At 38.7% G+C, this 16045-nt stretch overlaps 1 protein-coding gene across 1 annotated transcript; it reads right to left on the bottom strand.

Annotated features, from left to right (window-relative positions):
- Positions 1-6650: 6650 nt before the first annotated feature.
- Positions 6651-8734, bottom strand: LOC120526606 (E3 SUMO-protein ligase ZBED1-like). Its single transcript, XM_039749768.1, has 2 exons — positions 7274-8734; positions 6651-7192 (listed from the first exon to the last, which is right to left on the bottom strand). Exons 1-2 carry the CDS (start codon positions 8732-8734, stop codon positions 6773-6775), a joined length of 1881 nt encoding a protein of 626 aa, XP_039605702.1. The 3' UTR covers positions 6651-6772.
- Between the last annotated feature and the right edge of the window lie 7311 nt (positions 8735-16045).

The following is a 16045-nucleotide window of genomic DNA, read 5'->3' as shown; positions in this document are numbered from 1 at the left end:
TGTCTTAAAACCCACAGTTTTAACCCAGTACAGCATCCCTGGGAACTGCTTCATTAATATACAGTACATAATCATAGAAAGATTTTGCAGAGATATAATAATACAAGCATAGCTTTCTGAAAATATCTCAGAAAGATTCACCATAATACTAGCATTAATTTAAGACCAAACATGCCCATGAAGATAATACACATGCCAGGGAAATTCTTAAAATTATTTCCAATAATCTAAGAAAATATAAAACTGGATGACTGTCCACTAGGTGAAGTGATGGAAGATTTTCAATAGCTGTGATCTTTGCGAAAGGGGTCCATTATATCCTGAAGTAAACCAGCTTTCATAACATAAAAAGGAACTCTTACTTTCCTGTAGACAAATAGCAGATTACTGCTGATTAATGTAATTTCTAATGCCACTTTAATAACTTGAAACTTTCATTGCATCGACGTGCATTCACTGTAGAGAGATTTGATAGCCAAGAGACACTGGTGAAGATTGATGGAACTCAGACTTTTCCAATTTCACATACAAATATACATTCTTAACTTTGTCAACACCTCCTACCACAAACAAAAATAGTTACTAAAGGACTAGAAAATCCGTGGGGCACTGGCTATATTTAATGGCATGACATGTATTGGTAATGTTTGTAATAAACATTAAATACACCTTCCCTGGCAAGGATTGAAACACACACAGCACTGCAACTAAGGTTGAAATACATACTATAGATGCTCCGGAATGCCTCATCGCTAATCTGTCCTGGGGTCATTGGATATTTCGGGTCTCACAACATCAGACACCCTCACCAAGGTGACCAAGCTGGTGATGATCAGCTCTACTAGCTGTGGTCCATGGGTTGCTCCTCTTTATCCAGATCCATCTTGAGGTTCTTTCTGCGGTTTCTGTGATGACTCTGATTGCTCTTCTTTTTTTAATTCCTGTCACATCAAGCAGAGTGAAGGCTCTACAAAATGAGTGGCCGGCAAAACCCCTACAACTCACTTCCACTGATAGGCAGCAAAATCAACATCCTTCTCTCCGGCTCTACTCCAGAAGGTCCTTGTACTTTACATACTTCCTCTCATAAGACTCCTTCATACGATCCTTCCAGTGTGCAATGAGTTCTATGATTACTAGTTGTTTCGTGGCTTCTGACATCACAACTATGTGCGGTTGTTGTGATGTGCCCTGGGAAAAGTGTTATTAAAAAAAAAGAAAAAGAACCAATATAGTACATACAAAATTAACCACATACCTTCTAATGTGAGTTTTAATATCTTTAGTTGGAGGACAAATGAGAATTTAGTTTTCCCTTGAGTAAAGAAACTAGAGGTGAAAGATTGATTAAATGGTCATAAAGCCTGTGTGGAAGTATCTCTAATGCAGTGCTTTACAAATTTTTTTCTATGGTGACTCCTCCTAAAGTCTTCCAGATTTCTGCTTGACACCCCAGCATAATAGGCCTGTGTGTTCACATATATACAGTAGCTATATTTTATCTACATGAAAATTGAAATTATTTTTATAGATACTAAGTCTGAGAATTCCTTAAAAAAGGAATCATGGGGGTCTATAAACAGTCAATATGAGAGACTGAGTCACTTCTAAATAGCTACAGCAAGAAACTCTAAGGCGAAAGTCCCAAAACTGGTGTCTTTGCAGTTTAATTTAGAAAATATTTGTTTAACCAACACCTTTTTTACTGAATGAACAAAAATGTAATTTGGAGGTGCAATTTTAAATAACTACTGAGCCAGATTTCACTGTAAGAAAGTCTATTTTCTATGATCTATACTAATAAAAGGCAAAGCCCTCACTGACTGACTCAATGACTCACTCATCACTAATTCTCCAACTTCCCGTGTAGGTAGAAGGCTGAAATTTGGCAGGCTCATTCCTTACAGCTCACTAACAAAAGTTAGGCAGGTTTCATTTCGAAATTCTACGTGTAACGGTCATAACTGGAACCTACTTACGTACATATATATGGCCATAGCCTGCAGCTCGGTCGCCGTGTGAGGCGGAGTTGCGTCCCTCATCGTCACGCCTCCCACGTAATTGAGTGCCTGCCCATATAAGGCCGTCCATCAGCAGCAACCCAATAGACACGCTGCCGCTAAATATTCGCGGGTGAAGGACTGTGCTTATGCAAACAAAGATCAGATGGTCAGTTTGGCACAAACTAAGCAAAAGTGCGAGAGAAACTTTTAAGTGCCAGGTCTGAGCTAACATTAAATAAAGCCGTGGGCATCGCAAGATCGCACGAGATAGCACAAGCACAGCTGAGAATCTTTGATTGATGTACTCTGAGTGGCTCACGTGAACTGATTTTGCAGGACTGGGAAAGGTAAACCCGTGCATGCAGTGTGTGATGTCTCAGATAAAGAGGAAGACGAGCTGTTTATTGATACAGTAAGAAAGGAACAACCCTCTGAATCTGAACAAGCCTTTGTAGACATATGAATAGGAAAGCAAGGTGTAAAGCTTAAGTTTAAATTAAGTTCATAGACACGCTGCCACTAAATATTCGCAGGCAAATCCACAACTTAGTACCCGGAATGCCTGTTAAACATCTTAGATTCATGAGTACCGATTTGGGTAGTGAACACTTCGATGAATGAAACCTGTTATCTTTACAACGGTTGACAAACATGGAATATAACTTGAACACAACACATCCTTCCAATACAAACCTGATTGAAAGAAATAATGATAATCAAATCCCTGATGACAGCAACACTCATAACAGTGACAAAACAATTACATTGACAATCATGTTACGTTATTTTTAAAATGTTTCCTTTTCTTTTTCATAACTTTTTTAACACACTACTTCTCCGCTGCGAAGCACGGGTATTTTGCTAGTTAATAATATAATTCAGTTACAACATGGCATGTTATTATAATGCTGATACAAAGCCCATATATAGGTAAAGTCACTGAAGAATACTCATATACTAACATGGATTTATAGTTAACAAGACTAGAGCTATGTAGATAGTTTAAATGAGAATCATTGTTATCATTACTCTTTACGTAGAATGATTTACTAGTTACAACACTGATGATACATAAGGTCATTGTATAAGTCACAGGTTAGGATGATTTTACCAAACAATTAATGTCAGGGATATTTATTAAATTGTTGACATTAGCACCTCGTCTGTTGTAATGTGTTTACTAATGCTTGTGTGTGGCTTAATATAAAACACTTGTTCACACAATTCAGTGATCGGCTTGGCTAAATTCAAATTGTAGCATACATTAGTATTAGGACTAATTTCAAATAGTGAAAGCTGACTAATTACCTTAGCTACGGTATATTGTCTAAGAGTGCCTGGGTATCTTGCCTGTCCGAATGTAGCCCATCTCTTCTAAAGAACTGCTTTCGCCTCCAGAACAAACCAAAATTATTGAGCAAGGCAAGGCCATGCTCAGCACAGGTCTTGAACCAGGCATTGAGGGAAAACAGGTGACTATAGGCCTCATCTTAATGAGAAGCATCAGAAGAGGTGCAGAGATGACAATGTTTGCAGCAGAGTCCCAGGTCCCCTCATAAGAAATGTGCAGCATCGACAGAAAGTCCTCTTTCAGTACCTCTATATTTCACAAGGATAGACAGAGCTTTTTTTATACTCCTGAACATGCGCCCCCAGAAAGGAGTACACAAAAGTCTTCCGGCCAGAAGTTGCACAGTCAAGGTTTCATATGATGAAGTCCACCAAATTTTCAACAGCACTTTGTCGGGCAACTAGTGCAGAGTTGTGAGCTTCTAAAACAGTTGCTTAACTTTAACAACAGTGCCAACAAAAAGAGCAACTCAACACATGACACAAACTGATGACAAGCTTTTAGACAATTTTTGGCCTTATTTTAATCTAATTAAGTGTAATTTTATTTTTTTTGTAAATTAAGACCTGCATAACAACAGTAAAGAACAGAAATTAGTGTGTGCAGAAGAGCGTTTTTTCTGTACTTGTAAACATGTAAAAACATTTCAATAAAGTTTTTCTTTTGTTAATTTTGTTAACTTTATTTAAAATTGACTCTTTAAATAGAACTTGACCTCTTTATATATGTACTATACAAAAAACTATAGAATTTAACCACATGTGCTGTCTTTGTTGTCATGCATTAATATCCACACAACATGTAGTAAAATTTTTATAATGCCACAAATGGTTACAAACTGCCACATTAATAGGACGGCGTGATAGTAATGGCAGTAATAGAGGTAGTAATGTCAGTATTTGCTGTTTTCCTTTTAAATTCAAATCAGCGATACAGTTTACTTCTGGTGTATGTACTGTTTCATCTGAAAAAAATGGGTGCTGAATATGAAATTTTGCCAGAGACCTTTGCTGGGCATTTCCATAGGATATCTGAAACTTCTGAGACAAATCAGTTGCATCACCAGCTTCCTTTTTTGTCTCCCTGATTTGGTCTAGTCACTAACTCCTCTAAGGAATGGAATATTCAGAACAAACTGTCCTTTCCCTCTATTGTTTGATGGGCATTATGGTGCAGATGCAGCTAAGGTTAAAGTTGGCAAAGGGTTTGAATGTGCTGACAGTCCAAATGGGAAAAAGAGACTTCCTGTTAATAATGTTTGAAAAGGGTTAAAATAAATAGTTGGAGAGTTCAAGAAAGCATTAGAGAGAGCATCTAGAGAACATTTTGTTGTGGAAACTTCCCTATAACTATCTGTGTCAATGAATTCTTTATTGTGATTCATAGAAATATAATTAAATGTTAAGTAAAAACAGTGTTTAAAAACACATTTTATACTGTAAGTGCTCAGTCTAATGTTCACAATACACATAATAAAATAGTTTTGTTTTAATGCTTCAAGTCCAGTTTCTGTTCATCTTAATATTTGTTCACGAATCATTTATTAGCATGCTAATTGTTCCTGCCTCAGGTGTCAAGTTGGAATCAACATTCTGTGCTTATGAAAATCGGAAACCTAGCTGAGAACAATTGAAATGTATGCAAATCTACATTCAATACCAGTGTGCACGTCTCCAGTTACTTTTTCTCCTGCCTTTTACAGAGTTGTCTTGCAAATAGTTTAATTTGATTTACCTCTTGGGTTCTTCTCAGATGAATGTCTGTACTATTACCCCTCCCTGTCTTGCACAGCTTTATTTTGAAAGCATCCATGTTTGTTTACATGTGTTGTGTTTAGCTCATGCACAGTGGATGCAAATGAAGGTGTGTAAAATAATTGGATAGTTGCAGTCATTGAGGTTGAAATTCACAATTGGGTCTTTTTTTCTGCACACTACTGTAGATCTGTGCAAATTAAAATTATGAACCGTCCTGCAATGCAAAAGCCAAGAATGATGTCTGAGACACAGTTTCCAAATAAATCACAAAGCATAACTTGATCATCATTCTTCTCATACTGTATATGCAGTATACATCAAGCCATATTCCATATACAGGTTCATCTGTACATACAAAGTTTACTAAGTGACTTTATATTGGTGTTGTCTCTTTGTTGGATATTACCTTTACTAATGGTTATCAGTTTGAGTCCTACCTTAAAGGTAGATTTGTGTCTGTTAACATAGTTGGAAACTTCTCTCAGCCAGCACCTCTCTTCCACAAGGTCCTGTTTTGGCCCCTGTTTTATTTTTTCTTTATCTGGTCCCACTGAGGACCATCTTTCAAAAACATGATGTCATTTATCATTGCTATGCTGATATGCAGCTGCATTAAAGTTAATCCTGACATCATTTCATCAGTAAAAAAGCTAAGGAAGTGCTTTGAGGATGTTCAATATTGGGTGGCGCAAAATTTCATACAATTAAATGAGAAGAAAAAAAGAGGTCATTATTTTTGATTCTGCCACATCTGCATTTGGAACTGGCACTCAGTTAGGCTCCTTGTCAGAAATGATTCATAATGATGTCAGGAACCTAGATATATCTATATATATATCTATATATATATATATATATATATATATATATATATAGATATATAGATATATATATATATCTTTGAGTTGTCACTAAGCTTTGCTAAACAAAGCTTACTTTTACTTTTTGATAGTAAAGGCCAGAAGGACTTGGAAACAGTCATTCATGCCTTTATCACATCTTGGCTAGATTATTGTAATTCCTTATATGTGGTACTGCCCAAATCTGCTCTGTCGTGCCTTTAGCTTGTTCAAAACGCAGGAGCTAAATTTGTAATTGGGTCTAGAAAAAAGTTTCATATCTCCCCCAATCTAGTCTCTCTCCACTGGCTACCAGTGAGATGTTGCATTGATTTAAAAATTTTGTTGTTTGTTTTTATAGCCTTGCATGGTCTTGCTCCAAAATACATCTGCAACCTCCTTCACCTCTGTTCACAACTGAAAGCATTAACATCATCTAGACAACTACTCCTCGTAGTTTCAAGACAGTGGAGACAGATCTTTTTCAATTACTTGTTTTCTTCTGCCTTTAACTGTGTACAATGGGTTGTGGGGGAATGGTACACTAAAATGTAATTTCGGTTCGGTTCACTTTCTTGAGGTACTCGGTTCGGTTAATTTTCGGTACAAAAAAGGCAGGAAAAAAATGACTTTAAATGCTTTTATTTAAAAAAAAATACAAACAATAGAATTTGCATAAATAAATTAAAGCGATCCATTTGGGTGATATTTCAAATAAATTAGACTCTGAGTTTTTAAAACTATTGTAACAATTTAAATAAACAAGTAACAAATGTAAACTTTGAACATGTAGCCGCAACAGCCTGAATATGACAAATAAAACTATTCAAGCTTAAAGTTTTTGGCTAGAAACATTAATTTATCCACATTTTCTGCAGAAAGCACAGATCTGGTTGCAGTGACAATATCTCCAGCAGTGGAGAAGACCCGTTCACTAGCAACAGAGGTAGCTGGAATACAGAGGTAACGCTTTGCGAGTTTTGCTATGTGTGGGTATGTAGCCTCATTGCCTTTCCACCAAAGAAGAGGATCGGCTTCAAGGGAAAGGCACCCTGAAGCTCTGTATTTACTGACCTCTTCTTGGACCTGCTCCAAAAGGGTTGGTTTACTACTTCCCCCCTGTCTCTGGAAAAGTTCACCAAAAAGTTCAGTCATTACAGACTTCTTAGCTGGAGGTGATCTGGTGGATGATGCCTCTGGAGATGATGAGGATCCAGCTCCTATCTCTGTGGCATCCTCAGTCTGCAAAAGAAAAAGTAATGTTTTAGGGCTAATTAATAATGTAATTAAAAATAAAAAGGGTATTAGATCATAATTTAATACCTCTTCTTCTGTGGTTGTCATCATTTCTGTTATGATGTCGCTGAATATCTTCTGTCTCTCATCATCTTCTATGTGAGGCAAGGCTTTGAATCGGGGGTCCAGGGCTGTGCATTTGTGCAAAAAGTCATAGCACACAGAGTATCTTTCTTGCAGGCTTCTTGTGACTGCTAGCTTGTCCTCTCTCACAGCAGAACTGTCTTCTTGTTTTGGTGCCATAGAGTGGAGAACAGTAGTTTTCAAGGGGATTATCATGGACACAGACGCTCTGGATTCAGTGCTCATCAGGGTTGTGATTGTTTTTAGAGGTTTAAGTGCTTCAATCACTTCCTCTGCCATTGCCACTTCTTCGTCATTGAGTGTGTATATATCTTTGTTCTTGAGAGGTTTCTCAGTTAGTGCTGAATATATAGCTGCCTGCTGTTCAAGGTATCTCTGAAGCATGTCATAACTTGAATTCCATCGTGTGGGGACATCTTGAATGAGAGAATGCTTTGGAATATTCAACATTTCTTGTTTGCTTTCCAGGATGTGCGCTGCTGTGGTGCTTTTGTGAAAAAATGTCACAATCGTTCTTACTTTTCCCAATAATCTAGATATCTGGTTGATGCTTGTTACTTTTTGAGAGGCTAGATTAATGGTGTGTGCAAAACAACCAATCTGAGGGCCCAGTCCTGCTTCTTTTACAGCACTGACAATGTTTTTAGCATTGTCTGTGGTTACAGGAATTGTGGTCCCAGGTCTCTCCAGCTTCCATTCATTCATAGCCTCCTTCAGGTGCTCTGCAAGATTTGTGCTAGTGTGCTGTTCATAAACAGGTCTCGTTTGCAGAACGTGATTCCTCATCTCCCATTGTGGCGAAATGTAGTGGACAGTTACTGTTAAATAGCTCTCTGTTGCGCGTGAAGTCCAACTATCTGTCGTAAGTGAAAGAGAGGGCACCCGCGATAGCTCGCTGGACGACATCACTTCTAGTTTTTCATAAAGTGCTGGTACAACTTTCTGACTAAAGTGAGGATGTGATGGTATTTCGTAGCGAGGCTCAAGAACTTTAATCATATACTTAAAGCCAGCGTTCTCAACAACTGAATATGGACATAATCCCGTAGCTATGAAGACTCCAATACCATGTGTTATTGCTTTGGCCCGGTCAGAGTTGCTCACTAGATGTTGTTTAAAAGCTGAAGTTATCAGTGTTACTGTTTGCACCAAGCTGGTTTTCTTTCTTGTAGAGGAAACATTCACAGATGGATGGTGCCGTTTTAAGTGTGTTAACATATTAGACGTGTTTCCTGCAGCGTACCCGATCTCCGTGGTGGAACAATATCGACAAACAACTTTGGAGTTATCCATTTGCCGTTGTCCATCGGTAACTTTAACGGGGAAGCCAAAGTGTTCCCAGACAGGAGAACGTAATGAGCTGGGAGGGTCTTCCAGCTCAGGCTTCTCGCTTGCATTTGCCATAACCCCATTTGTCACGTCTGCGAGCTACTGGCGCGCCTCTCCCTCATCCAGTGTCCGACACTCAGAGGCGTCCGTGCGGAAACTCACTCAAGACTTTAGTTCCGCTTGGGGTGCTTAGATCGCACTAGTAATAAATTTAATGAGAAAAAATGCATAAAATATAACCGAAACGGTACGCAAGTGGACCGAACCGAACATGCAAAACCGAAACGGTTTAATACATCCATGTGAACCGTTACACCCCTAGTTTTAATTTGGTTGTTTTTATTGATCTGCTTCTGTATGATTGTTTGTACTGCGTTTATTTTAATGCTGTTTTGTACAGCACTTTGGTACAACATCTGCTGTTTTAACACTAGAATTACCAGAGCCTACGAAAAAACTCGTAGATCCGTCCCACCTTAAATCACTTTGCACCTCTCCATCAGCGTCTTTTGTCCTGTAAATGTGTTGATAATCAGCAAGCAGCCTGCTATCACATCCCCCACTGCCGCACAGTTTTTTCAGCTCAAGTCTGTTTACCTGCATGTCAGTTGCTTGGAGTTGTATAGAGTGAGAAGTCAAGCAAAATCACACCTTTTATAAATACTGTATCGTTATTTGGAACACATGCATTTCATGTGTGTTCCATGTCTACAACACTCTATGTACAGTAAACACATCATTAAAACAGAAACGCTTTTCATGTTTTAGTAATAATTGACAAAATGGAGACATGAAGTGTATAATGTGCTAAGCTTGAATTTCAAATATCAAATAAACACTTTCACAAAAGGTACAAATACAACAGAACAAGTGTGCTTATAGTCAAGAATATAACTACAGAAAAAGAACCCATGTTAGGGTGCGACATTGACACGCATTTACTACGACCGCTTTGGTGGCACAACGGTATCAACTGTTGACTGGTAATCAAAACTTCATGCGTTCGATCCCGAACGAGTCTGCTTTGAGAAGTGAGTTGCTCTTATTGATTTCAATCTGTAACAGCTGGTGTAAGCGTATGATACTTGGAAAGGTTAACTTTGTTTTTTTTATTCAGTTTTATTCTCTCAGTCGCGTTCACGATCCTATCCCCCCCCCCTTCCCCATCTGACACTGCTGTTTTCACATAAAGATGCGCTATAGCTCTGCAGTCTACTCTTGACTTTACGCTGTAGGAAGTAAGTAAATAAACCAAGGTAAATAAGTAAATAACATTCAAAGTGGCTCTTATAAGTACAGCGACGGCAGCTTCCAACTGCAGCTATAGACTCTTCAGTATGCAAGCGACTCTCCATGCTAGTGTTTAGATCTGGACGGTGTACAGTGCATCCGGAAAGTATTCACAGTGCATCACTTGAGAAATCACATGTACATAAGTATTCACAGCCTTTGCTCAATACTTTGTCGATGCACCTTTGGCAGCAATTACAGCCTCAAGTCTTTTTGAATATGATGCCACAATCTTGGCACACCTATCCTTGGCCAGTTTCGCCCATTCCTCTTTGCAGCACCTCTCAAGCTCCATCAGGTTGGATGGGAAGTGTCGGTGCACAGCCATTTTAAGATCTCTCCAGAGATGTTCAATCGGATTCAAGTCTGGGCTCTGGCTGGGCCACTCAAGTACATTCACAGAGTTGTCCTGAAGCCCCTCCTTTGATATCTTGGCTGTGTGCTTAGTGTCGTTGTCCTACTGAAAGATGAACTGTTGCCCCAGTCTGAGGTCAAGAGCGCTCTGGAGCAGGTTTTCATCCAGGATGTCTCTGTACATTGCTGCAGTCATCTTTCCCTTTATCCTGACTAGTTTCCCAGTTCCTGCCACTGAAAACATCCCCACCGCATGATGCTGCCACCACCATGCTTCACTGTAGGGATGGTATTGGTCTGGTGATAAGCGGTGCCTGGTTTCCTCCAAACGTGACGCCTGACATTCACACCAAAGAGTTCAATCTTTGTCTCATCAGACCAGAGAATTTTGTTTCTCATGGTCTGAGAGTCCTTCAGGTGCCTTTTGGCAAACTCCAGGCGGGCTGCCATGTGCCTTTTTACTAAGGAGTGGCTTCCGTCTGGCCACTCTACCATACAGGCCTGATTGGTGGATTACTGCAGAGATGGTTGTCCTTCTAGAAGGTTCTCCTCTCTCCACAAAGGACCTCTGGAAATCTGACAGAGTGACCATCGGGTTCTTGGTCACCTCCCTGACTAAGGCCCTTCTCCCCCGATCGCTCAGTTTAGATGGCCAGCCAGCTCTAGGAAGAGTCCTGGTGGTTTCCAACTTCTTCCACTTATGGATGGATGGAGGCCACTGTGCTCATTGGGGCCATCAAAGCAACAGAAATTTTTCTGTAACCTTCCCCAGATTTGTGCCTCGAGACAATCCTGTCACGAAGGTCTACAGGCAATTCCTTTGACTTCATGCTTGGTTTGTGCTCTGACATGAACTGTCAACTGTGGAACCTTATATAGACAGGTGTGTGCTTTTCCAAATCATGTCCAATCAACTGAATTTACCACAAGGTGGACTCCAATTAAGCTGCAGAAACATCTCAAGGATGATCAGGGGAAACCGGATGCAGCTGAGCTCAATTTTGAGCTTCATGGCAAAGGCTGTGAATGTTTATGTACATGTGCTTTCTCAATTTTATTATTTTTAATAAATTGGCAAAAACCTCAAGTAAACTTTTTCACATTGTCATTATGGGGTGTTGTGTGTAGAATTCTGAGAAAAAAAATTAATTTAATCCATTTTGGAATAAGGCTGTAACATAACAAAATGTGGAAAAAGTAATGCGCTGTGACTACTTTCCGGATGCACTGTATGTGCCCCAAAAAAAAGTTTAACTGCATTCTCGTACCATTTAACTGCATTCTTGCACTTTTGCCATCGCTGTACTTTGTATATGTACACTGGAAGATATGCAGTCTACTTATGACTTTACGCTGTAGGATGTAAGTAAATGAATAAAGGTAAATAAGTAAATAATATTCGATCTGGTTCATATATACAAAGCAAAGCGATGGCAGCTTCCACCTTTACCTATAGACTCTCCACTCTGGTGTTTAGATCTGGACGGTGCATGTGCCCCAAACATTTAACATTTATATGTTACTTACATCTTGCCTGAAGAAGGGGCCTGAGTTGCCTCGAAAGCTTGCATATTGTAATCTTTTTAGTTAGCCAATAAAAGGTGTCATTTTGCTTGACTTTTCACTATGTTACTTACATAAAAGCCAGATCGAATGTTATTTACCTTAATTTATTTACTTACTTCCTACAGCGTAAAGTCACAAGTAGACTGCAGAGCTATAGCGTGTCTTTATGTGAAAACAGCAGTGTCAGATGGGGAGGGAGAGGTTAGGATCGTGAACGCGACTGAGAGAATAAAACTAAATAATAAAAAAAAAACAAAGCTAACCTTTCCAAGTATCATACATTTACACCGGCTGTTACAGACTGAAATCAAATGTATATTTTTATTCTAAAATAGTAATAATAAGAGCAGCTCACTTCTGAAAATGGACTCATCCGGGATCAGACCAGTGAAGTTTTGATTACCAGTCAACAGTTGATACCGTTGCACCACTAAAGCGGTTGTAGTAAATGCGTGTCAATGTCGCACCCTAACGCGGGTTCTTTTTCTGCAGTTATATTCTTGAATAGAAGCGCACTTGTTCTGTTGTATTTGTACCTTTTGTGAAAGTGTTTATTTGATATTTGGAATTCAAGCTTAACACATTATACACTTCATGTCTACATGTTGTCAATTATTACTAAAGCATGAAAAACGTTTCTGTTTTAACGATGTGTTTACTGTACATAGATTGTTATAGATATGAAACACACATGAAATTTATGTGTTCCAAATAACGATATAGTATTTATAAAAGGTGTGATTTTGCTTGACTTCTCACTCTATACAACTCCAAGCAACTGACACGCAGGTAAACAAACTTGAGCTGAGAAAACTGTGCGGCAGTGGGGGATGTGATAGTAGGCTGCTTGCTGCGTATCAACACATTTACAGGACAAAAGACGCTGATGGAGAGGTGCAAAGCGATTTAAGGTGGGACGGATCTAGGAGTTTTATCGTAGGCTCTGGTAATTCTAGTGTTAAAGGTGCTTTTATAAATAAATATGACTGACTGACTGAGATAGACCCTTCGACAGGGTAAAAAGTAGCAAATCCTCACTGCACTTTTAAAAATAAAATTTTATTAATTTTTATGCAACATTTTCCTCTGTAATTAATTTCTAAATAGCATTACTTATGAATTATGTCAGAAACTGGATTCATTTACACAAATATACTCTTAAGGAGTTTAAATTATCTGTTTGTTTACCAAAATTATAAATTATTATAGATAATGTAAAAAACCACGATAAAGGATGGAGGGGACCAACCCAGCTTTCCCTGTTTACTTATAATCGTCAAATAAAACAGCACCTCAAGGCTCGAATACAAAAGAAAAAGTCACCCCTCTGGTGTTCTAAAAATAAACAGCTGCCTGTCAAGGCTTTTTTATAAGTGGTGCTTTCAGCTTGAAGGAACTCCATGTCTTCTGTTCTTTAGTAAATAAGTCTCTTATGGTCTTAGGACCAAAAGGGGCAGATTAGTTGCTCTCACTGGGCAGTTTCTCGCAACTGGGTGGGGAAAGGAAGATGACACAATTATTGTTATCTCTGTCCACAGTGGTATGACATACCTGAATGGAACCTGGATGAGACTTGTGTGACAAGCTTTTTTGTATTGTTTAATTTCTGGAAAGACACTAATATGATGAAATCACCCATAAGAAACAGCTGCTATTTCAGTAGCTCTAGGTTTATTCTTAGCAATAACTGATTAAAATATTTGAAGATAAGGGGTGAAAAATCACACCACAGAAAATGTTGATGGTTAAACCTTATTTTGATGATTAAATGAATTAGGTAAGAACAAAGACAGATTTTAACAGCTCTCAAAAGACCAAGCGAGGAGTTTAGGCTTGTGGATATCCTAAATAAAAACCAAGATCCAGGCTTTCAAAGACATCTTGGGCACAACCATCAGCAGTGTGTCTGTCTGCGGTGAGATTGTCAACCTTGTTGAGAGGTTTACTTACCTCGGCAACGACATTCATGTCTCTGGTGACTCTTCCTATGAAGTCAGTAGACGGATTGGGAGAGCACTGGGGGTTCATGTGGTTGCTGGGAAGTGTTGTATGGCACTCCCAATATCTCTGCAAAAGGACAAAGGTCCTAGTGTTTAGAGTCCTGGTGCTTCCTGTCTTGCTATATGGTTGCAAGAAATGGACACTATCAAGTGACCTGAGATGAAGACTGGACACCTTTGGTACTGTGTCTCTACGGAGAATCCTTGGGTACCGCTGATTTGACTTTGTGCTGAATCAGGCGCATTACCTGCATTGTGAGGGAGCTTCAGTTACAGCACTAAGGCCTTTGCTGAGGACCCAAGTTACTGGACCAGGCCAAGGGGACACCCAAGTAACACTTTGCTACAGCAGATAGATGGTCATTTCCTGGGATTGGGACTGGACTGTGTGTCTGCCTGGGGGGATGCCAACCGGGATCCTGAGCTGTTTCGTTGTGTGGTGGGGGCAGCAGTGCATTCTCCCCAACCCGACCTGACATGAAAGATAGATTTTTCCTTCTTTTCCCAGCAGCCATTATTAAATGTTTTCTTGTTTTGCAGGTAACAATCTAATGTTTAAAATAGCACAAAACTCTGCTTCTTCTAAACTGTTGAATGCTGAGCAGTAAGGACTATAATGATTCCCATTTTGAATTTGATTTGATAATTTAAAGAAAGTAACAAGCAGGTTAATTGCTAGCTATTAAACCCTCCTCTTCTGTGTGATTGAGGATAGCTTTGATAATCTGTTTTATCTTTTTCCTATTGCTGCCTTTTAAATGTTTTCTATTTTATTCTTTCCATATGTTCTATAAAACTTGGACACAATTGTTTACATATTATATATCTAGTCTTAACACTAATAAACATTATTAAAACTAATGAATGGCAGAACATAGACTGAACTTCTAAGGTATTAGATCTAAGCCATTTTATAACTCAAATATATTTCAAATGCATTTATTTTTTGGTTTTTATTCAAAGGACGTGTTGCCCTTTGGCAATATAATGTTAAAAACAATAGGCAACAAGTTACACAAATAACATTAATTAATGTATAGATTATATTATATCAATAACTATTATCTAAGAAAGAGGAAATAATATTTTTTAATTAAGAATGCAAGAAAATTGCACTAGTTTATTGTGTAGAGAAATCACCCGGTATTTCTAATTAAGCTATCATATGTCTGGTTCTCTTTACCTAGCAAGTATATATAGATATATTGTTTTTTACCACTTTTAAGCTCACTGACATGATGAGAGGTAGTATGTTTCCTGGGAAGATGGCAAAATATAGTGTATCTCTACTCATTAATGGATCAGGTGTCACTTGGTATGCCCAAGATGCAGCTGACTGCAGGCTTTTCAACTCCATGATCTGTGTCTCCTGTCAAAAATCAAAACACCAAGTCAACACAGTTAGCAGAAAGTGAAGACTTTCCAAGATTTTTCAACTTTAGAATTGTGGAAGGCTGCCTCCTTATCACCCACTGAATTAGCACATTAACTGAGACATTTTTGTGTCAATATGTGAGTGTATATGCTGTAAGCATAACTACAAAAAGACAAAAAAGACAAACTTTTAAAACATTTTTAGATAGGGCTCACTGATCATAAACATATTTGGAACATTAGAAAAATGATTAGTGTTAATTATCCAAAAGGCAGAAAACAATGAATTTTATAACCAGTTTAAACGTTGGTGAAGGGCTCATTTACTTTATAAACAAATGTTATGTCTACAAAGAAAATTATATTAAAATATGAAATAAATATATGTCAGATGAAAAATAAATAGAAAATAAACAGTATAATTAACCGTGCAGTTTATGAGATAATTGTTTGACAAAGAGAGAAATTTATACCTGTGAAGCAGTAGTCCATAAATCATTATACAGGTAGTCCCCAGGTTACGGACATCCGACCTACGACTTACGAATGAGGCCGCAGCTGCAACACATGTGCCTCAGTAACTGCTGCTCCATCATCTTCAGCCTGGGGATGCTGCAAGCTGGACAGAGGCTGGAGGGCGGCAATTTCGTTGCTCGCGTAGTGTAGTGTCCTTCGGGCAGCTCCCAGTGGCAAGCAGTGACCCGGGGTCCATAGTCACCGGGGCAACATCTATCGCTCGTGTGCAGGACGGAGGCTTGATGGGGTGGTACGCAGCTACTGCTCCTGACTGGACACAGGCTGG

Source organism: Polypterus senegalus, chromosome 3 (assembly GCF_016835505.1).
Source record: "Polypterus senegalus isolate Bchr_013 chromosome 3, ASM1683550v1, whole genome shotgun sequence".
Taxonomy (NCBI): Eukaryota; Metazoa; Chordata; class Cladistia; order Polypteriformes; family Polypteridae; genus Polypterus; species Polypterus senegalus.
This window is presented reverse-complemented; position numbering and strand designations above follow the sequence as displayed.